This window comes from Xenopus tropicalis, chromosome 5 (genome assembly GCF_000004195.4).
Source record: "Xenopus tropicalis strain Nigerian chromosome 5, UCB_Xtro_10.0, whole genome shotgun sequence".
NCBI lineage: Eukaryota > Metazoa > Chordata > Amphibia > Anura > Pipidae > Xenopus > Xenopus tropicalis.
Window position 1 is genome coordinate 56,986,530 of NC_030681.2, and position 22,800 is coordinate 57,009,329.

A 22,800-nucleotide genomic window follows, 5' to 3' on the forward strand; every position below is an offset into this window, starting at 1 on the left:
TAGTAGAAGCTGTACTTATCAATGCAGTTTTACAGAGGTGCATGGGGGTGCAGATTTTGCTGAGAGCAGTGACGCCAATACTGGGTGTGCCCCTCAGCCTTATTCTCATTTTTGCATTGGTGTACTAGGTATATATCTTATAAATTCCCAGTGAAATTCAACATAAAGAAATAACAAAGACAAAAGGTAATAGGCGTAATGTGCAATTTTTTTATAACTTTGCTAGGGCATTGTGCCCCAGGCCTCTACTGTTTTAAAATTTTCCCTGAGAAAAAGAGAAAACAAAAAAGCGTGTTGCCTTCATACATTTACAGTGGCTATTAAAAGTCAGGTTCTTGGTAAAATGTCAGGTTCCTGTGCTGTACAAAAATGAGACAAAGATAAATCATTTCAGAACTTTTTCCACCTTTAATGTGACCTATAAACTGTACCACTCAATTGAAAAACAAACTGAAATCTTTTAGGTGTAGGGAAGAAAACCAAAAAAACTAAAATAATGTGGTTGCATAAGTGTGCACACCCTTAAACTAATACTTTTGTTGAAGCACCTTTTGATTTTATTACAGCACTCAGTCTTTTTGGGTATGAGTCTATCAGCATGGCGCATTTTGACTTTGCAAGATTTGCCCACTCTTCTTTGCAGAAACACTAAAAATCTGTCAGATTGCGAGGGCATCTCCTGGGCACAGCCCTCTTCAGATCACCCCACAGATTTTCAATCGGATTCAGGTCTGGGCTCTGGCTGGGCCATTCCAAAAGTTTAATCTTCTTCCGGTGAAACCATTCCTTTGTTGATTTGGATGTATGCTTTGGGTCGTTGTCATGCTGAAAGATGAAGTTCCTCCTCATGTTTAGCTTTCTAGCAGAAGCCTAAAGATTTTGTGCCAATATTGACTGGTATTTGGAACTGTTCTCTCTATCTTAACTAAGGCCCCAGTTCCAGCTAAAGAAAAACCGCCCCAAAGCATGATGCTGCCACCACCATGCTTCACTTGTGGGTATGGTGTTCTTTTGGTGATGTGCAGTATTGTTTTTGCGCCAAACATATTTTTTGGAATTATGGCCAGAAAGTTCCACCTTGGTTTCATCAGACCATAATACCTTTTCCCACATGCTTTTGGGAGACTTCAGATGTGTTTTTGCAAAATGTAGCCTGGCTTGGATGTTTTTCTTTGTAAGAAAAGGCTTTCTTCTTGCCACTTTACCCCATAGCCCAGACATATGAAGAATACGGGAGATTGTTGTCACATGTACCACACAGCCAGTACTTGCCAGATATTCCTGCAGCTCCTTTAATGTTGCTGTAGGCCTCTTGGTAGCCTCCCTGACCAGTTTTCGTCTCATCTTTTCATCAATTTTGGAGGGACGTCCAGTTCTTGGTAATGTCACTGTTGTGCCATATTTTCTCCACTTGACAATGACTGTCTTCACTGTGTTCCATGGTATATCTAATACAGAAAGAAATCGCCAGCGCTCGGTCTAACCCACGCTGTAGCGTTGACCAGCTGCTAGAAACACACTATTGTGCCAGCGCTCGGTCTAACCCACAATCTGGAGTTGACCAGCTGCTAGAAACGATAAAAAGCCATTAATTATACACAAAGAGAAAGAAAGATTGCCAGCGCTTCGTTTGCCTTTAAAAATAATTTTTACAAAAAATGAGGTGTTAGTACAGGTATGGGATCCCTTATCCGGAAACCCGTTATCCAGAAAGCTCTGAATTATGGAAAGCCCATCTCCCATAGACTCCATTTTAATCAAATAATTTAGAATTTTAAAACAGATTTCCTTTTTCTCCTGTAGTAATAAAACAGTACCTTGTAATTGATCCCAAATAAGATATAAATAATCCTTATTGGATGCAAAACAATTCTATTGGGTTTAATTAATGTTAATCTTTTAGTAGACTTAAGGTATGGAGATCCAAATTACAGAAAGACCCCTTACCTGGAATACCCTTGGTCCCGAGCATTCTGGATAATGGGTCCTATACCTGTACCACACTTTGGCCAAAATATGTAAGCTCACGTGCCACGTCAAGGCCCCTCATTGTACGTGAGTCCTACACTGTCTAATGACTTTGAGTCTGTGATGCAATTAAAATAAAGTATATCTAATGCCTTGCAAATTCTTTTGTACCCTTCTCCTGACTGATATCTTTTAACAATGAGATCCCTCTGATGCTTTGGAAGCTCTCTGTGGACCATGGCTTTTGCTGTGGGATGCGACTAAAAAAATGTCAGGAAAGACCAACTAGAGCAGCTGAACTTTATTTGGGGTTAATCAGAGACACTTTAAATAAAGGCAGGTGTATGCTGACTCCCTATTTAACATGATTTTGAATGTGATTGCTTAATTCTGAACACAGCTACATCCCCAGTTAGAGGGTGTGCACACTTATGCAACCACATTTATTTTAGTTTTTTTGGTTTTCTTCCCTCCACCTAAAAGATTTCAGTTTGTTTTTCAATTGAGTGGTACAGTTTATAGGTCACATTAAAGGTGGAAAAAGTTCTGAAATGATTTTGTACAGCACAGGAACCTGACATTTTACCAGGGGTGTGTAGACCTTTTATAGCCACTATGTGTATGTTTATATATATATATATATATATATATATATACACACACACGGAAATAATTATTTGACCCCTCACTGATTTTGTAAGTTTGTCCAATGACAAAGAAATGAAAAGTCTCAGAACAGTATCATTTCAATGGTAGGTTTATTTTAACAGTGGCAGATAGCACATCAAAAGGAAAATCGAAAAAATAACTTTAAATAAAAGATAGCAACTGATTTGCATTTCATTGAGTGAAATAAGTTTTTGAACCCCTACCAACCATTAAGAGTTCTGGCTCCCACAGAGTGGTTAGACACTTCTACTCAATTAGTCAACCTCATTAAGGACACCTGTCTTAACTAGTCACCTGTATAAAAGACACCTGTCCACAGAATCAATCAATCAAGCAGACTCCAAACTCTCCAACATGGGAAAGACCAAAGAGCTGTCCAAGGATGTCAGAGACAAAATTGTAGACCTGCACAAGGCTGGAATGGGCTACAAAACCATTAGCAAGAAGCTGGGAGAGAAGGTGACAACTGTTGGTGCGATTGTTCGAAAATGGAAGGAGCACAAAATGACCATCAATCGACCTCGCTCTGGGGCTCCACGCAAGATCTCACCTCGTGGGGTGTCAATGATTCTGAGAAAGGTGAAAAAGCATCCTAGAACTACACGGGAGGAGTTAGTTAATGACCTCAAATTAGCAGGGATCACAGTCACCAAGAAAACCATTGGAAACACATTACACCGCAATGGATTAAAATCCTGCAGGGCTCGCAAGGTCCCCCTGCTCAAGAAGGCACATGTGCAGGCCCGTCTGAAGTTTGCCAATGAACACCTGAATGATTCTGTGAGTGACTGGGAGAAGGTGCTGTGGTCTGATGAGACCAAAATAGAGCTCTTTGGCATTAACTCAACTCGCTGTGTTTGGAGGAAGAAAAATGCTGCCTATGACCCCCAAAACACCGTCCCCACCGTCAAGCATGGGGGTGGAAACATTTTGCTTTGGGGGTGTTTTTCTGCTAAGGGCACAGGACAACTTATTCGCATTAACGGGAAAATGGACGGAGCCATGTATCGTGAAATCCTGAACGACAACCTCCTTCCCTCTGCCAGGAAACTGAAAATGGGTCGTGGATGGGTGTTCCAGCACGACAATGACCCAAAACATACAGCAAAGGCAACAAAGGAGTGGCTCAAGAAGAAGCACATTAAGGTCATGGAGTGGCCTAGTCAGTCTCCGGACCTTAATCCAATAGAAAACCTATGGAGGGAGCTCAAGCTCAGAGTTGCACAGAGACAGCCTTGAAACCTTAGGGATTTAGAGATGATCTGCAAAGAGGAGTGGGACCAACATTCCTCCTAAAATGTGCGCAAACTTGCTCATCAATTACAAGAAACGTTTGACCTCTGTGCTTGCAAACAAGGGTTTTTCCACTAAGTATTAAGTCTTTTTTTGTTAGAGGGTTCAAAAACTTATTTCACTCAATGAAATGCAAATCAGTTGCTATCTTTTATTTAAAGTTATTTTTTCGATTTTCCTTTTGATGTGCTATCTGCCACTGTTAAAATAAACCTACCATTGAAATGATACTGTTCTGAGACTTTTCATTTCTTACAAATAACAAAATCAGTGAGGGGTCAAATAATTATTTCCTCCACTGTATATGTATATGTGTATGTATATATATATATATATATATATATATATATATATATATATATATATATATATATATATATACACAAATATTTTTATTTTTTTTTTATGCTAAATTTTAAAAGCATTAATGACCAATGTTAGGTCCTACTTCTAGGATTAGTGAATTCGGTACATACCACAGGTAGTTTTAGGTCACTTATATTTTGCTGTATAATACAAAGACTAAACTTCAGCAGGCTTCTTCATACATTACTTTTGTGACTGGGGAAGCAAGAAGCGGGGGGTCCATATGTATTTGACCTTGTGTCCCCATTATTCCTGATCCCTTTATTAGTTCCAAAGAAAACCAATAGGTGATCTGGGGAAGCCGGGGGGGCACATAAATGTTGTCTTCCATTTGGGACAAAGACGCCTGTAACGTCTTAATGGGCCATCTGCCATTGACGCTGGATCTTGTTGGCACTTTAAGACTGCTTCTAACCGTATGTAGCTTGTATGTAAGCAGGTATTAAAGGAGATAAATTGCATACAAATTTTGATCTTGTACACTTTGGAATAAAAAGCCCACAAAACACATGCTATATATGTATAAATATAATTTGCCAGTAATATAAATTAATAATTTTACTGTTGCAGGGAGGAAACAATGCAGGCCACACGGTTGTTGTGGATTCAGTTGAATATGATTTTCACCTTTTGCCAAGTGGAATCATTAATCAAAATGCTATTGCTTTCATAGGTAAGTATGTATAAAGTGTTTTTTTTTTTTTTTCCCTTTAAGGTTTGTGTTCAGTGGAACCAGGGACCCTAGCCCAAACCACAGAACAATGTTCGAGATCATTTAGTCCTTCATCTGTATTATACATTCAGGCAGGTAGTGTTCTTCTGGCAACTGCAAAACCCATACTTTTTACCAGACTTCCTTATGGTGAAATCACGGTTATCAATCCAGAGGAATGGCAGCAACACAGCAGCTGACATTGCTTCCAGAGATTGGTTGTTCCAACTGAGGACATGTATTTTTAAGACAGTGTCTCTTTGTACCTTTGGTTATAAGTATGAGTACTTTTGGCTGTATAGCAGAGGTTTTCATCCTTTTTTGGTTCATCCTCCCCTTTTGAGGGCCATCATCAGATAATAAAGTTGTATTAAAATATATAATGTGAAAATTCATCAGTCCTACATCAACCTTTTTTTTGTATGTGTGTATGCACCCATTTATTGTACATAGATGTGGAAAATGCGGGCACTTAAAGTGGCAGGTAAAAATAAAAAGTTTAGAGATATGTTAAAATATATTGTCATATAGTGACAGGTGCACTGTAATGTTTGAGTGTTTTGGAACCAAGGTCTACCTATGACCTTGTCTTTTATCCTTATGGTGCTTTTAATGCATTTCTATCAAGGGTGGAGCCAGATATATTGTCACTGTTCTCACACAGGGCAATTGTTGTCAAATTGTTTGTGTGTCAAAAAAAACCCTTAGCCTTTACTACTGTTTTTGTGCTGGCTAGTTTCAACCTTCCCCCACTTATAGCCAGCAGGGGGCATGATCATGTGGTTACTCTTGTGGCACTCATAGGTGCCCGAACCTATGGAGCTTTTTAGATTTATACTTTACTTTTTTTTTCCCCCTTCACTATAGGAAATGGTGTAGTAATTCATCTACCTGGCTTATTTGAAGAAGCAGAGAAAAATTTAAAGAAAGGGCAAGGTGTGTAAGTATTTGCATGGGACTACAAGGTGTTCATAGAGCATAATTGCAAAACAATGTAGTCATGGAAAGTATGAACCTTTCATGCTTCATGTAGAAAGGGAGCAAAACTGTGTGTATGTAAGTCAGGTCATTCCATTTAAGTTGGCAGAGCATATACATTTAATTTTGTTTATTTTAATGTTTCTGTATACATATTATACATATGCATTTTAATATTGTTTCTTTTCCCACAGGTTTGGTTGGCTGGGAGAAGAGATTGTGTATCTCTGATAGAGCTCACATTGGTAAATTCGACTTGCAGATTTTCTGATAAAAACAGTGTGTGCCTTTTTCCCAGCTTCCCCATGTTTTACTGACAGGATTTGAACACAATACATGATGGGAAAATTAATTCTTTTGAAAATAATTCTGTCTTATGTATTTACTATTTGTAACAGGAAGGGAGGGTTTTTATAAAAAGGTTATGCTTTTATTGGCCACCACTGGGATCATCTCACTGTAGCTGGGAATGATGGGAGCTGCAACATAGAGGTTAACTTAGTCCCTATGAAAAATGCATAATGAACAATTGACTTTGACATAGTTGGCCAGGTTAAATATAATGCAATATATGGAATATATATATAATTGGAGGAGATGTAATTCTAAAAAAGGAAACTTAATATACCTAAGGTAAAAATATTCAGTGCTTGTATGTTTTGCAATTTAAACTTTTTTGCTATTGATTTCTCTTGTCTGGTTTTTACTCTTGAACTTTACATTTTTAAATGCCCCGTTATCTTTCTGTAAAATTGTACACCTGTATATAGAATATACATTTATACTAATCTTTGTCTTACGTGTGCATTTTATTGTATCTGATATGATGTTTTAATCTTGACAAATTTTCATAATACTCTTTTGGGTACCAGTGTTTGACTTCCATCAGGCTGCAGATGGCATCCAGGAGCAACAACGGCAAGAACAAGCTGGGAAAAAGTATGTTTCTATTATATCCTGAATATGAAAACTAAAAATGTGCTTTTAAAAAGCACGCTCATAATACTCTTATGTACATGGCAACAGCAACAAATTCTGTGTATGTAATAATATTCACTATTTGCCCAGGTGCAGTAACCCATGGCAACCAGTAAGTTTGCTTTTAAACAGGACACCAGTAAATGCCACCTTCTGCTTGTATACTCTATGTGACTAGACCTGTAACAAACAGGTTAAGCTCTTGGATGCTCTTTTGAGTAAATTTAATTTGGTTAACAAAATGAATTTCTTTTACCCTTCCCTGCCAGTGGTTTCTGTGGAACCTCATGCTGATATGCAACTCACTGACCCCTTAATTTCAACAAAATTTAGAAATGCACAATATACATCTCTTGCAGGGAAAGGGGTCAAAATTAGTGGTAAACTGTGTATCTTATTTACCAAATCTTGTCAGACCCACATCTAAATAGGAAGTCACTCACGATTCAGTAGGTGCAAGAAACTGCCTCCATGCAGGTTTATTGGAGTAATCGGTGAGAAGGATACAGACGTTTCGGGAACCTCTCGTTCCCTTTTTCAATGTAGCATTCCCTTTCATGCCAGAATCGATCTTCACAAACAAGCTGTCTTTCTATATTTTGCTGAATGCCAGAAAAAGTGTAAACTAAATAAAATACATACATCAATGTTAACTATATGGTTTGGTGTGGGTGTACCACTGAATACACACGTCTATAAGGGATTTTAATTATTATTATCATCATTATTGTGTATTTGTAAAGCACCACCATGTTTTGCAGCACTGTACAATAAATGGGTATAAATATTGAAGCTATATAATTGTATTTTTATATAACAAAAAAAACAGTAACCAGTACAAGTGTTAAAAAGGTCCCTGACAAAATTTTACAATCAAAGATAAAGACTTTGAGCTGTCCTATGCTTGGATGGAATTTTTATTTTCTTGAGATCATTTTCCCTTTATGTGAAATTGTGTTACTTCGGGGCACATTTACTAAGCAATTTTGAGAAAAGGTTGTTTTTTTTTTTTGTTTGTTTTTACTTGTAGATATTTTTGAGATTTACCAATGTGTTTTTTTCCCCCAAAAATTAGAGTTTTTCTGAAATAACTGCATAATTTGTAATTTTTTAACATTTTGTTAACTTTTTTTGACAACAAATTCTGCAGGTTTGATCTGTCGAGTGCCATTTAGTCCTATGGAGGTTTAGAATAGTAGAGGAATAGAAGAGTCAGTGACAGCCTGTCTTTAACTTCCATATAATAATGTGTCAATCACTTCATTGTTTTCTATTTCACCCAGTTTCATGGGAAAGTTAATCGCATCATTGTTTTCCACTTCACCCAGTTTGAAGTGAAAATTAAACACATTATTGTTTTCCAAGAACAAGTGCCAATGCTCCTAAAATGGCTGCTAGAGTAATGCATGTTTTAGGAAAAATGAGGATTCATGGAAAACGAATGTCCGTTTTAAACTCAAATTTTTCGAGTTTTAACACTTTCAGCTCGAAAAATTTGTGATTTTCAAAAGTAAATTTTCGTACGACTGATAACGGCATTATCGTGACATTTTTATAAATAAAACAATGATCGAGTTAAGAATTTATACCATATTGAGTTTACATGACTTTAAAGGCCAGAAAAAAAGTAATTTTAGTAAATTAGCCCCTTAGTATAGAAGGCTTATCAGTTGTCAGTGGCTGACACGTGAACCATTCTACCCTCATCCAATAAAACCTCTATTGTGCACAGTTACATTATTTTTGATGCTTTATACAGCAATGTCATGCTAAAATCACTTTTCCAGTTATGCCTTTTTAAATAGGTTGATGGAGGAGACATACACTAGAATGCACACTTGTCTTCTACTATCTGGATTTCTGTTTAAAACTGGAAGTCCATTGTTTTGGCTCTATACAATTTTTAATCCTCCTTTTAACTATTTTAGTGTGATTTTAATTTCTGTAAGAGCTGTGAGCAGTGAAGGCAACACCCAGCTCATCCATAAATCTTTCAAGGACCACAGAAACCCCCACTAATTCAGCACTCATTCCTTTAATGCTTGCAGCTCTAACAGAAATAAATCACGCTAAGGAAGCAGTATTGCCACACACCTGCTGTCCTGGAACCTAAATGTGGCAGGGATGTAAACGAAGAGGGAAAAACATAGGATTTGCAGTGTGCATGTCAACCATCGCCATATTTAAAAAGTCCGTACACAGCCAGAAGAGGGATTTTATCACAATTTTATATTTTCTGCACAGTTTTTTTTTTTTTTTTTTACTTAAAATTATTTTAGTGTTACTTTTCCTTTAATGTACAGCGCATGATGAAATACACCCTAGAGTTACCCGGCTTAATTCAGTTTTAACCAGGCCACTATTTTTTTTGGACTTTTTCATCTGAAATAACAGCAGTTGCCGTAGAAACCTGCTGCTGCAGCTCCCTTAAATACACGTGTGGGCACCTACAAAAGTATAACAGCATGTTACCTCTCTTCTTATGGAAGATTTTTTTTTTACACTGCACTTGAGTTGGTTTGATTGACAATTTGTTTTTCTGTTTCTAAAATGTAAAAGCACTGCTAATTTTTTAATATATGCTATGAAATATACATAAGGCAATATTAAAGGTTTATGATTTTTTTTTTCCCCCAAAGTTTGGGCACAACAAAGAAGGGTATTGGACCAGTCTATTCTTCAAAAGCTGCTAGGAGTGGGCTCAGAATGTGTGATCTTGTTTCTGACTTCAGTGAATTCTCTCAGAGGTTTGTAAATAAAATTTTATATTTTTGTTTACTATACACAAAAGACTTTCATTACCTTTTGGCTAAACTAATTTAAAGGATATGTAAACCCCACACTCAAAAACTTAATCAGTGAACAGCCTCTTGGAAATCTTTCAATACCTGCCATACTGTTTGTCCAGAGGTTAAAGGAACAGTAACACCAAAAAATGAAAGTTTTTTTTTAAAGTAATTAAAATATAATGTACTGTTGCCCTGCACTGGTAAAAGTTGTGTGTTTGCTACAGTAATACTACTATAGTTTATATAAATAAGCTGCTGTGTAGCCATGGGGGCAGCCATTAAAGTTGGAAAAAAGGAGAAAAGGCACAGGTTACAAAGCAGATAACAGATGACCTCTCTAGAATGCAATAGTGTTTATCTGTTATCTGCTAAGTGCTTGTGCCTTTTCTCCTTTGAATGGCTGCCCCCGTGGCTAAACAGCAGCTTTGTTTATATAAATTTCTGAAGCAAACACACCAGTTGTACCAGTGCAGGGCAGCAGTATATTTTATTCTTATTACTTTTATACACTTTCATGTTTTGGTGTTACTGTTCCTTTAATAGTAAGGTTGCAACATCCCCTTAATCACTTAGATTTCCTTCTCCTGTAACCCATTCGGCCCCCTCCCTCCGGAATTTGCTTTGGCTTTTGGCTTGTGGGCATGCTCAGTTGTTCTAAGCTCAGATTACTAAACACGCCCTCCAGTCAAGCAGCCAGTGAAGAGATGGCATTGCTGGTTCCCATAGAAACTCTGCTCTAGCTGTCTGCTTCAAATTTTTTCTCCTAACCACCTCTCCTGAGCTTAGCTTAACCATTACATTGCTCAAACAAAGCAGAACGTTTATGTGAGCCTGCATTCTTGATGAAATGTATGCTGAATAAGGGGGGGGGGGCATTTGGGTGGGGGAGACATGCCCATATGATATACATTGTAGGTAAATGTAGGCTTTACATGTCCTTTAATACAGTGCATCGCAGATCTAGTACACATCATTTAAAGAGTTCTTTAAAAGACCTTTTGTTAAAATTGCTTTTCAGCTGCAGTCATAAAGTTGATGCTTATAAAGGCAAAAGTAGCTTGAGTTGAAAGCAGGCGCTTTAATGGACAAATTGTTGCTTTTTCTTGTTCTATTTGATGTACAGTGGTTTTTGACATCATCTCTTATCACAGGATCTATTCGTCTGTTAGGCTGCAACACTGTCTCCTGTAATAATTTCTGACATGGCGGTCATTTGTGCGACTCTAATTATGATATTTTCCATTACAAGGCACTAATGCCAGATCTCTTTACTCTTTTTAATTTACCTCTGTTTACTGCAAAATATCACAAGTTATAAACAGAACTGATTTTCCACTGTGTTGCAAATACTGAGAGCAAATATAGAAAAAATGTCTCCACTGTGTATGCTTTGCCTTGAATGAATTGAAAGTGGTGGGTTTTTTTTTCTCTTAATCCCACACAAGCTTCAAAGCATTTTTTTAATTTTTCATTTGTTGCTTTTTGCTCTGTTTTTATAATAAATGATTTTGAGGAGCATGTCTATAAGCCTGTCTGGCATCTTGTCATTTAGTCTGCTGACCTTGCAAAATTAAAATTTGTTATTAAAACAGAATAAATTAAAACGACTGAGACTGCGTTTATATATTTCTGTAAAATACTTGGGAAATATTACTAAAGGTTGAACCTTAATGAGTGCTGACTGCACATAGTGCAAAACAGATAAAAGGCATATGCAGTGCTTTGTAAAAATGGAGCAGAAGGCAGCGGATCATGTTTTTCTAGGCCAGTGGAGAAAAATCATTTTAGTGTGTATTCTGTAAGGTCCGCTGTCTTTTCATACAACGTGTTAGAGGGCCAGATTCTGTTCTAAACAAGCCTCACTTGATCTATCATGTAAAAATTTAAAAAATGTTTTCTTTTTTTTTTAATAAGGAGTTTTCTAAAAATAAAAAAAAATCTATGCAAATGTTTTTATGGCACATTCATATCCATTACATTTTTTATAGGAATTGGTGGGATACTATTTTATTGTTACCATAAATGTACTTATAAAAATAAGATGTGAGAAGATTACACTGTAATCTATGACCTAATTGGTCATATTTCAGCTCTAACCACTGGAATGGTAAAAGCATGACAGCACAGTTTTAGCCAAAAGTGCTATTGTGTGTTTTTAGTTTGAAAAATGCCAATACTGGTGCCATCTGGCATTTCCATTTCTAGTGAATTTGTTATGGCACACATGTGATATGAAAAAATAAAAAGCTAGTATAAAAACATTCAAAAATTTTCATAGTTGCAGAATTGATTTGTTTTTAAGCATTTCAGTCTGTTTAGTAATGCATGAGTAGCTTACATTATACTTCTGTTATTCATAATAAAGTCATTTTATTTTACATTTTAATAGGAACAAAATGTAATTAATTATTACAATAAGTCGAAGGGCAGTTGTAGTCTAGAATGAAGCTGTTTTTCCTAAAGGGGTGTTTATCTTTAAAAGGTAAGTTTTATGTTAGAAAATGACCTATTCTAAGGAACTTTTCAATTGCCGCTTTCTTCCAACTCTTTCCAATTTTCAAATGGGGGTCACTGACCCTAGCAGCCAAAAAACTATTGCTCTGTGAGGCAACAGTTTTATTGTTATTGTTACTTTTTGTAACTTTCTTTTCTAATCAGGCCTCTCCTATTCATATAACAGTCTCTCATCCAAACCACTTCCTGGTTGCTAAGGTACCTTTGACCCTAGCAGCCGAACTGGAGAGCTCCTGAACTGAAAATGAAACAACTAAACTACAAATAATAAAAAAAAAATGAAGACCAATTGCAAATTGTCTCAGAATATTAATCTCTACATGATGCTAAAAGTTAACTCAAAGGCAAACAACCCCTTTAAAGCCACTGTTCTTTGAAAAAAGAAATGATTAACAAGTGCATATTTTTGTTCTTTTGTTTAGGTCCTACCTTCATCTAGCACCTAAACATACTTCTGGGTTATTTTGTAGTTTTTTAGGAAAGTTTAAGGAAATTATTTAGCATCATTATAAAAAAAATGTGGGCTCTGGTTTAAATGTTTATCAGCTCTTGTAAATGATTTAGAGCTGTACGGTTAGCTGTGCCTGATCTCGCTTAACATTTTTTACTTGTCTTACAATATTTTTTCAGGTTTAAATTGTTGGCTAAGCAGTACAAGTCCATGTACCCATCCTTAGAAATAGACATTGATGGTGAATTAAAAAAGCTTCAGGTAATAGAGCATGTTTTTTTTTTTATTTTTGTCTTGCTCATGTCCGTTTTAACTTTTTCTCACTTTTTTCAAAATTTGTAGAAAATGTAAGAGAACCTGCACCACCTTCACAGTGGTGATGTCATGTAAAATTATGTGGCAATTTTTAACTTTGTGCATGATATATGTTCACCTTTATCAGTATTTGATAAAAATCATATATCCTTGACAATTTACATTATGCAGTCCAATGTGTAATTTTAAGCATAAATGCAAATTTTGCAAGTGGAAAATGTAGCTATATACTTACATCTTAATAATAGCTCTGGTACCTAGAAATCTGCATCGGCAGATCTTAAAAGCTGCCAATAACCCAAACTGACCAATATCCACAGTAAATGTATGTCACCGACCATACCATAGTATATGCTTTAGTCAAATTGCACTTATGGCATTTTCTTCCAGTGGGAATAAAAGCAAATCATTAGCAATGTCTGTTTTAAAAAAGTGGGCAGATGCAATTTCTGTCATTGCTTGCTTTCATAAGGAGGATCAGAGCTGGACAATCTTACAATATACAAAATTACACACAGGGGGGACTAGTATTATAAATAAGTATAAATACAGCTATGGGAACAGCTATCCAGAATGCTCGGGACCTGAGGTTTTCCGGATAAGGGATTGTTCCGTAATGGATCTCCATAACTTAAAGGAGAAGGAAAGGCTAAGTCACTTGGGTGTGCCAAAATGTTAGGCACCCCCAAGTGACTTAGCCTTTCCTTCTCAAGTCTACTAAAAATTATTCAAATATTGAATAAACCCAGTAGGCTTGTTTTGCCTTCAATAAGGGTTAATTCTTAGTTGGGATCAAGTACAAGGTACTGTTTTATTATTAAAAAGGAAATCATTTTTAAAAATTAGAATTATTTGCTTATAATGGTGTCTATGGGAGATGGCCTTTCCGGGCCATTTGGTATGATAGAGTAGGAAGGAGGTCCTTGTCCAACAAAGCTTACAATCTAATTACAATAAACTGGTACAGACACACTTTTCATGGCACAACTCGTTAACTTGATACAAGGTTACATTTAGCCAGATCATGTTTTAAAGACATATAAGACGGTTACAGGTTACCTCAACGCTGTGTCCCTAGTTGTGCCCTTAGCCAGGGATCCCAGACTGTGTGGTAAAGTATTGTGCCCCCTTTAATTATGCACATTAGCTTCTCAAGGTAACCTATATCATGCTTTACATTTTCTCATTCGAGTGCCATAGGGGTAAGTGACCTCTTCCAACTGGAGTTAATACGTTTTTCCCCAGAAATAGAGCCACAGGCAGAAGTCTGTTGAGTCTAAGACTTGAGGGCAGCAAGGCAATGATTTCTGTCTGCAAAAGAGACTTCATATGTGCCGTTGGTTAATCCCAAAAAGAGAAGCTGAGATTTAGGGGCAAATTTACTTAGCAATTTTGAGAAAAAGTTTTTTTTTTTTTTTCTTTTTTTTTTTTTCCTTCTAGATATTTTCGAGATTTACAAATGGGTACTCCATTTTTCTGATATTATTTATCGAAGAAAAAAAAAAGTTTTTGGTAAATTTTCCCCCCAAAATTGGAGTTTTTCAAAAATAACCTCCTTAATCCCTAATTTATTAATGTTTAGTTAACTTTTTTTTTTTTTTTTTTTTTAATAAATTTAGCGGGATTTGATCTGTTTGAGTACCATTTAAGTCCTATGAAGGGTTAAAATAGTAGAGGAATAGAATAGTCGGTGACAGTCTGTCCTTGATGCATTTTCTATTTCACCCAGTTTCAAGTGAAACGTAAACACATTATTGTTTTCCAAGAATGAGTGCCAATGCTCCTAAAATGGATGTTTGGGAAAAATAAAGAGGATTCGTGGAAACGAACGTCTGTTTAAACTCAAATTTTAAACTATACTTTAAGCTCTATACAGTCGGGATTTTCTAATGTAAACTCAAAATTTTTTACGAACGATTCAGACATTATTATTATTTATTTTTAAAGCGCCAACATATTCCGCAGAACTGTACAATAAGTGGGTTTCATACATCGGACATACAGAGTAATCAATAACCGATACAAGAGGGGAAGAGAGCCCTGCCCAAAAGAGCTTACAATCTACATTATCGTGACATTTAATAAAATGATAGAGTTTAATTTGAATTCATACCATGTCGAGTTTATACGACTTTCAAGGCCAGAAAAAAAATGAATTTTAGTGAATTATCCACTTAAAGTACCATAGATGGACTTAAGGGCAGACATACATACTAGGCTACATCAGTCAGCTCTGTTTTTTTATTCACGCAGCTTCCTGTTACATTTAGCATCTGCATTATTTCCTGTCAAGTGATCTCTGAGGGAGCACACAAAGTCACAAACTAGTGGCTAAAGTGTGTGTGTGTATACATTTACACTCTGGTTAAGTGTTCGTACTGTACTTTCTTAGTAATTCATTATATCCATAATACTGGAGATCTGCGGAACAAAAAGTAAAATAATTAAACTGCCAATAAATAAAGAAGACCGATTGCAAATTGTTTAAGAATAGCACTCACTACATCATACCCAAAGATAATTTAAAGGTGAACAACCCCTTTTAATCAAGCCATGTCAAAAGTATTTAATGGATTTATTACTTTTTTACTTAGGATTATGCTGACAGAGTAAAACCGATGGTTAAAGATGGTGTTTACTATCTATATGAAGCCCTTCATGGTCCACCTAAGAACATTCTAGTAGAAGGTGCAAATGCTGCTCTTTTGGATATTGATTTTGGTAAGTAGGTTGATTGACTTTTGACTAAATTAACCATAATCAATGTGATAGAGACCTTAGACCAGGGGTGGGCAAACTTTTTGGCTCACGGGCCACATTTACTTACCCCCGGGCCAGGGCGGGCAGGGCCAGGCCAGCGTTACGCCCCCTTAGTCTGTTTAATTCCGGCCCGCCAATGACACCAAGTCTCGCGTGATGAGACTTGGCGTCGTCGGTGGGCCGGATTAAAAAGGCCAAGGGGCCGGACGTGGCCCGCGGGCCGTAGTTTACCCACCCCTGCCTTAGACTGTAAGCTCCTCTGGGGTAGGGACTGATGTGAATGATGAATAATCTCTGTAAAGCGCTTTGGAAATGTCTTTGCTATATAACAGGAAATATTGTATGTGTAAAGTGAAGAATGGATTCTACTAAATCTCCAGTAAATATCTTTACGTACAAATGTGAAAAAAGCCAGAGGCTAAAAAGCTCTGTTTATCTCTTTCTGTTCTTAGTATGACTAAAAAAATGTAACCTGAGTCAGGTCTCTTCCAGTTCTCTCAATCAATATTTATCATCTGGCTTGCAACCTTGTTTTAGGAACCAGGAGTAAAAATGTAAACAGCCATAGAGATACTGCTGTCAATAGCAAATACATTTATAAGTAACATTAAAAAAAAAATGTATACTGGAAAGTTCTTTCATGTAGTCTTTTTTTTTTTTTGGGGTGGGGGGACACCTTCAAATGCCATTACTCTATTGCTATAGTAGTTAATGTATTAATTACATTTAAAACACAAAATAAATTTGAGTTCATGATTTGTTTTCCATTTTAAAGGAACATATCCTTTTGTGACATCTTCAAACTGTACTGTTGGGGGAGTATGTACGGGCTTGGGAATTCCACCACAAAGTGTTGGCGATGTGTATGGTGTTGTGAAGGCATACACTACGAGGGTGGGAATCGGTGCCTTTCCAACAGAACAAAACAATGTAAGTCCTGAACATATAATACCCCATAAAATTGGTACCAATACATTAGAGATGAAAAAATATATACTTCTTTGCTAGCATTGTTTATTTTCTGTGTATTTCCCTAGACAATGAATGTGCCCATTTTATGCATTTAAAAAAAACATTTTTTGTGTAGTTTTTTTTTATTTCAACTGGGTGGCACGGTAAAATGCACACGGTTATGAGAAAATATGAGGCAAGCCCTTGTATTGTATATTGTCTGTCAATTGAAGTCAGAATAACACACTTTTTAGCTTGACAGTTTAAGAAGATAGTTGCTCATGTGTGCCATAAACTTTGCAATTTGAAAAAATTTGTTGCAACTGCAAAGCTTGGAGCACTCTGGCCTTTTTGCTGTCTAAATAATCTGAGCCCATATGCCTTTGAAAGGAAACACAAAAGCATTTTTGCTGAAATCTGTGTGCATTCACAGACCAATGCTGGGCCTTTTATTGCATTGATAAAACAGAGTAGATAGGAGCGGACTGGCTTGTCCCGCCTACGTGTCTGAGGGTGGTGAAGCTGCCTAATGTGCTTCTGGCCTCCATGTGTTCCATTGTATTCATTCAATCTGTGGTTTTGGTCTGCTGCCACATCTATGTACATCATGTGTAATAGTCACAGTATCACTGACCCATAATTAACTGTACACTATCACTGACCTGTATACTAAAATCTTAGAAAACTGACACAGACTAGAAAAAAAGCTGCTGCGACAAAAGCACGGTATTGGAAGTCTAAAACTGCAAATATCTAAACCACTAAAATAGCCCTACTACAATTCACAGGAATTCTCTGGTTTTTCTAAGAAAAGAGTTTGCACCAAGTAATTTTTTGGCATTGGATCTTGGCTAACTGAACATGCACAGGTCTTCTCAATTAAGGTTACCAAACACACCCTCCAGTCTAGCAGCCAATAAAGAGACGGCACTGCAGGTTTTCATAGAAACTGCTCTAGCTGTGCACTCTGCTGGAGAAACATGTCTTTTCTCCTAACCTCTTGTCTGGAGCTCCGTTTAACTGTTACAGAGAATAATCCAACCAGGACTTTTTATCAAAGTAAATTCTGCCTGTGTAAGTCTGCATTCTTCAGTGCATGAACTTTACAGATGTAAATGTCACTGAAAATGTGTGAAAAGGAAAATGGCCGAAAGCTGCTATTTGTTTTAGGAAAATGTGATGGTGCTGGCGAACAGAAAGGGTATATGCAATACAAATGGTGAGGTTTGTGTGAGCGCTTTCTTTGTAGCTCAAGAAATAACCATAGATTTTTCATGATTAAGGGCTATGACACATGATGCTACTTGTAGCCAGCAACAAAACCCTACAAAATACCCAGCCATAGACAATACAGACTATTATCTCTGCTAAAATACACATAGAGACAATTGTTAGTATTGTCTATATTGTAGCCACATGTTTGGTGCAAGCCCTATCTATTGGACAAAGGGGTATGCTTTTCCATTAACAAATGAGAACAGAAGAAACTCCAAGACCTGACTAGAGATGAAACCTACTTTCATCTGGTGCTAAGAAACAACTTGTCTTCTGGACACTCATAGGACCACACCTTGATTGTGTATTTGTTTAAAGGAGAAAGAAAGGTAAAAACTAAGTAAGCTTTATCAGAAAGGTCAAATAGAGCCACTTACAGAAACGCTGCAATGAGTTCTCTGTTAAAAGATTTGTTGTGTCTGTTTTCCTCTGTCAGAGACACGCAGCTCTCTGCTTTCTCCCCTCTCCTGCTCCCCCCCCCCCCCCCTCAAGAATGCTAGGAACTCACTCCCCCCCACCTTAGGAATGTGGATCTGAGCCAATCAGCAGGAGGCTTCTTCATAGTCTACAAATACGATTCCAAGAACCCGGAGAGTACACTTATTTGTAGTGAAGCAGTGTAAATTTTATTGAGACATCTTTGAGCACTACATGTTTCGGCTAAACAGCCTTCCTCAGGTGCATACAGAAGTGGAAATAGCAAAAGGAATAAATACCCTCTCAATAAAATTTACACTGCTTCACTACAAATAAGTGTACTCTCCGGGTTCTTGGAATCGTATTTGTAAGATATACAGCCAGCACGGGGACTGCTACCTGTTGATGAGTACTTACTGAATACACTGGAAGCTACGGCAGGACGCCTACCTATATTCTTCATAGTCTAACTGAGCATGTACACCGGTCTTGGTGCAGGAGTGAGGCATTATGGGAACTTTCTTTACTCAGCTTCTTCCTGTTTGGCTTCTGATCATCTGAACGGGAGAAATATGGGGGGGACTTAAGGGCACTATTGAGAGAACTGAGGGTATGCCTGCAGCTTGAGATTAACTCTTTATTAGCCTTTCCTTCTCCTTTAAAAAGAAAATGGATGTAAATATTTTTTATTTTCTTATCTACTATGCCTTCCTTATCACTTCCAGTAGCCTGCCTATTTCCTTGTAATTTCCTTACAAGAACAAGTGGGGGTACTCTAATATATTTGGTATTACTATCAGCCAAATGGGCCCAAATAAATATTCAAAAGCAGAGACAAATCATTTAACTTACATATGGAGAGAATTCATAAAATTATGCCAGCACTCTAGAAATAGCATTATTCTAAAAGAGCATTTTAAGACAAAGTGGCCTTTCAAAAGTGACAAGGGGTATTTTTAAATTAACTATTCTATCTGTAATGAATGCAAAATATTTGTTTCCAATTAGCCATATGAGCATTACATTATTGCATATTTTCCCTCTGCTCACCATTTAAAATTATCATGAGTGAACTAAAGGGCTAAATTTAGTGTAAATACAACAAAATGGTTCAAAATTCTATTCCAAAGGAAAATATGTTATTGTTTTATTCTGCCAATATAATGCTTTAATTTGAAGGAGAGACTTCATTTTATTTTACTTGTTTTCCTCTTAGGACTGAAAGTAAGTATGCAAAGGCTTTATTTTAATCTATATTTGTAGGACACTGGAGAAATGCTGCAAACACGAGGCCATGAATATGGAGTTACCACTGGCAGAAAGAGGAGATGTGGATGGTTGGATCTAGTTTTGCTCCGATATGCTCACATGATAAATGGATTCACTGCGTAAGTATTTATGAAATGCTAGGACACAAAGAAACACTTGCTTAATATTAAAGTTATGCTAACACTTTTTTTGTTTTTTAACTATTAGGCTTGCTCTTACCAAACTTGATATCTTGGATGTCCTTTCTGAAATCAAAGTTGGTGTATCATACAAAATAGATGGCAAGAAGATACCTCATTTTCCAGGTACGGGGAGAAAATAGGATTTTCTCTAGAATATATACTATTGTCCTATACTATTGTCCACTTTCAATTCTTACTCCCAATGCAGAAAAAAATCCTTCCAGATTACATATTGGATGAATTACTATTGATTACATTAGATAATAATTATCTATGCCCCTTGAAAGAAAAACATTTAACCCATTTTGAACCCTGCCAAATGCCTCTCTTGTTACCACCTTTTTGGATAAGGAAATACCAAAATCCACTTGTTATTAAAGGATAATAAGTTCAAAGTGGATATTAGATTATGCATTAATTTAATTAGTGCTGTGTTTTTGGTGAAAAGGTGTCTTTATTTAAAGTAGAAGGAAAGGCAAAGTCACTTGGCACCAGCCCGGGGTACCTGTAGAGGAGCACTTCCTGCTTCCTTTTCGTAAAATGCCAGCGGTCGGCGCATGCGCAGTAGAGTGAAAAGCCGACTTTTCTGTTAAAGTTCCACTCCTCACTCTACTGCGCATGCGCGCGCAGGGAACCAGGAAGGAGGAAGCGATCGCAGCTACCCCGGGTTGGTGCTGTTCTCTCCGACCAGGGGCACCAGCCTGGGGTAAAAGGTAGGTGATTTAAGTCACTTGGTCACCTAACATTTTGGCACCCCCAAGTGACTTTGCCTTTCTTTCTCCTTTAAAGGGAAAATATACCCCCCTTTTTGACATGACACATTCAGCTAGGCTTGTACAGAAATAAACATAGTCTAAAACACATTAAACAGTATCTATTCCAGAAATATATATGTATTTCATTTTGACACAGTTATACATGGTTCTGCAGATTGAAAGGAAACCTTGTCTGCTGTGTATTTTTAGTTTGCTACCCCAGAAGACTGGCTGTAATGCAACACCCTTCCCTTATCTTATGGTGTTTTCTGGGACTTTGTGTCTCTCCGTTCCAGAGAATCTGTGCACCACCCACTATGAAAAGATGTTGGACATCATGTCCCAGAATTCATCTCTTCTTAATGAAGCAAAATATAAAGGAGAGGTTGCATTATGCTTTCAGCATAAGGTATCTTGGAAAATAGCTTGTTGGAATGGTTTCCTTTAACCTGTTGAATCAGGTATGTTTGTGTTAACTTTACATTAGACTTTGCAACCATTGCCATCTATTGAGTTTTGTTATTGTGGCCTTTAGATTTTGATGCTTTCTTTAGACATAATTTTACAACTGGCAAATCTAGTGTAATTGGCAAATTATATATTTTGCTTTTTTGCTAGTGTTCTTGATTTTTTTTTTTTTTTAATAAACCTTTTTCAGCAAATCAAGAAGTTCTTAACAGAGTAGAGGTTGAATATGAGACACTTCCTGGGTGGAATACAGATACATGTAACGTTCGAACATTTGAAGAGCTGCCTGAAAATGCAAAGAAATATGTTCGATATATAGAATTAGAACTTGGAATTCCTAGTAAGTATAATACTTGTGGAAGCACGGGGTGGCAAAACATCCTATGTGTGGGCACAGACATGTATACCTGCCATGAACATGGGAGGTTAATTCATCTGAATTGTTCTTTTAGTTGTAGTTCCGCCACTGTAGATTTGCATCGCTGACCTCATAATATTACTTTGAAGTAGGTTTTGCTTTTAAGATCCCACAACCAGCAACCTATCCCCAAACAATGTAGGTCTCTAAAAATATATTGCATAAACAAGTTCATGTAAAACCCTGTTTCTAATTGTGTGTGTGTGTGTGTGATCATTTAGGGGACACTTCTTTAATCAAAGATCTTGAGTGTAATTTGTTATAAAGAAAATTATTTATCTTTTTTCCCCAGTTAAATGGATTGGTGTTGGAAAATCCAGAGAGTCGATGATTCAGCTGTTCTAAGAAGATGCACACTGCACAGGCTGCCTCCTCAAGATGACACCATTCTACAGATAAAGCTTCTCACTTGTACATAGAGAACAAATGCATGGGCAACAAAATATCACTTCCAGATTCATCTTTTGTTATGCCCTAATTTATTTAGTCTTTTTCACAATCTAGTAAAAGAAAGCAGTCAAAATTGTCCTACTGTTTATTTTCTATCGCATTAGGACATTTGTGGTCTGGTTATTAAACTGGCAGTACTTTAAAGACTGAGTGACTTCTTTGTTCAGTTTTGGAAAGGACCATCACACATTGAACTGGCTATTTTTTCTGTATAAAATTAAAAAAAACACCCTAGTACCTATATGTGCGCATCTGGTACAACTTTGTTGACAGTCTGCAATTTCAAGTTGTGAGACTGAATCAGAATTCTTTTACACATTTTTACATCTTTCTATTGATTTCTTAACATAACTCATGTAATGTATGGGGAGGAAATATCCATATTTTTAAAGCAATCATAATTGGTGTGAATGATTTTGTTTTAAAATGTATTGCACTGCAATACTTGCACTGTGCAAAACAAATGGGTAGACAGTCTATATTTGTAAATTATTGAATAAGAGTTTAAGGTTCCAACCCAAGAAAAGCATGGTTGCATAAAAATTGTTCAAATTTAAAATAAATAATTAAAGAACTACTCTGATGTTTATTCATTTCAATAAGTTAGAACAGGAGTTATCCTAGGTTTAACTAGCTAAAAGGATTACTTTTGCTAAGGGTTAATATATTAGAGATACAGTCATGATTTTTATGGTGTAGTTTTTCTTACTAAATTACACTGTATACAATGCCAATAATTCATTTTACCATTTAATATTTTATTCTTGAACCAATATATGTAAATTATTTTACATATATTGTGCCTGATCTGAGCTTTCATAA

The 22,800-nt window shown here is 36.6% G+C and overlaps 1 protein-coding gene across 2 annotated transcripts in view; it reads left to right on the forward strand.

The window, feature by feature from the left end:
* The window catches only part of adss2 (adenylosuccinate synthase 2), a 35,871-nt gene extending 13,316 nt beyond the window's left edge, over positions 1-22,555 (forward strand). Inside the window, 12 exon segments of one of the 2 annotated variants that reach the window (NM_203716.1) lie at positions 4,867-4,969; positions 5,876-5,944; positions 6,181-6,231; positions 6,859-6,925; positions 9,604-9,711; positions 12,898-12,979; positions 15,628-15,754; positions 16,569-16,723; positions 19,700-19,824; positions 19,913-20,010; positions 21,301-21,450; positions 21,821-22,544. In NM_203716.1, coding sequence (NP_989047.1) covers positions 4,867-4,969; positions 5,876-5,944; positions 6,181-6,231; positions 6,859-6,925; positions 9,604-9,711; positions 12,898-12,979; positions 15,628-15,754; positions 16,569-16,723; positions 19,700-19,824; positions 19,913-20,010; positions 21,301-21,450; positions 21,821-21,873 — 1,188 coding nt within the window. In that variant the 3' untranslated portion in view covers positions 21,874-22,544. 2 annotated transcript variants of the gene reach the window in all.
* Positions 22,556-22,800: the final 245 nt, after the last annotated feature.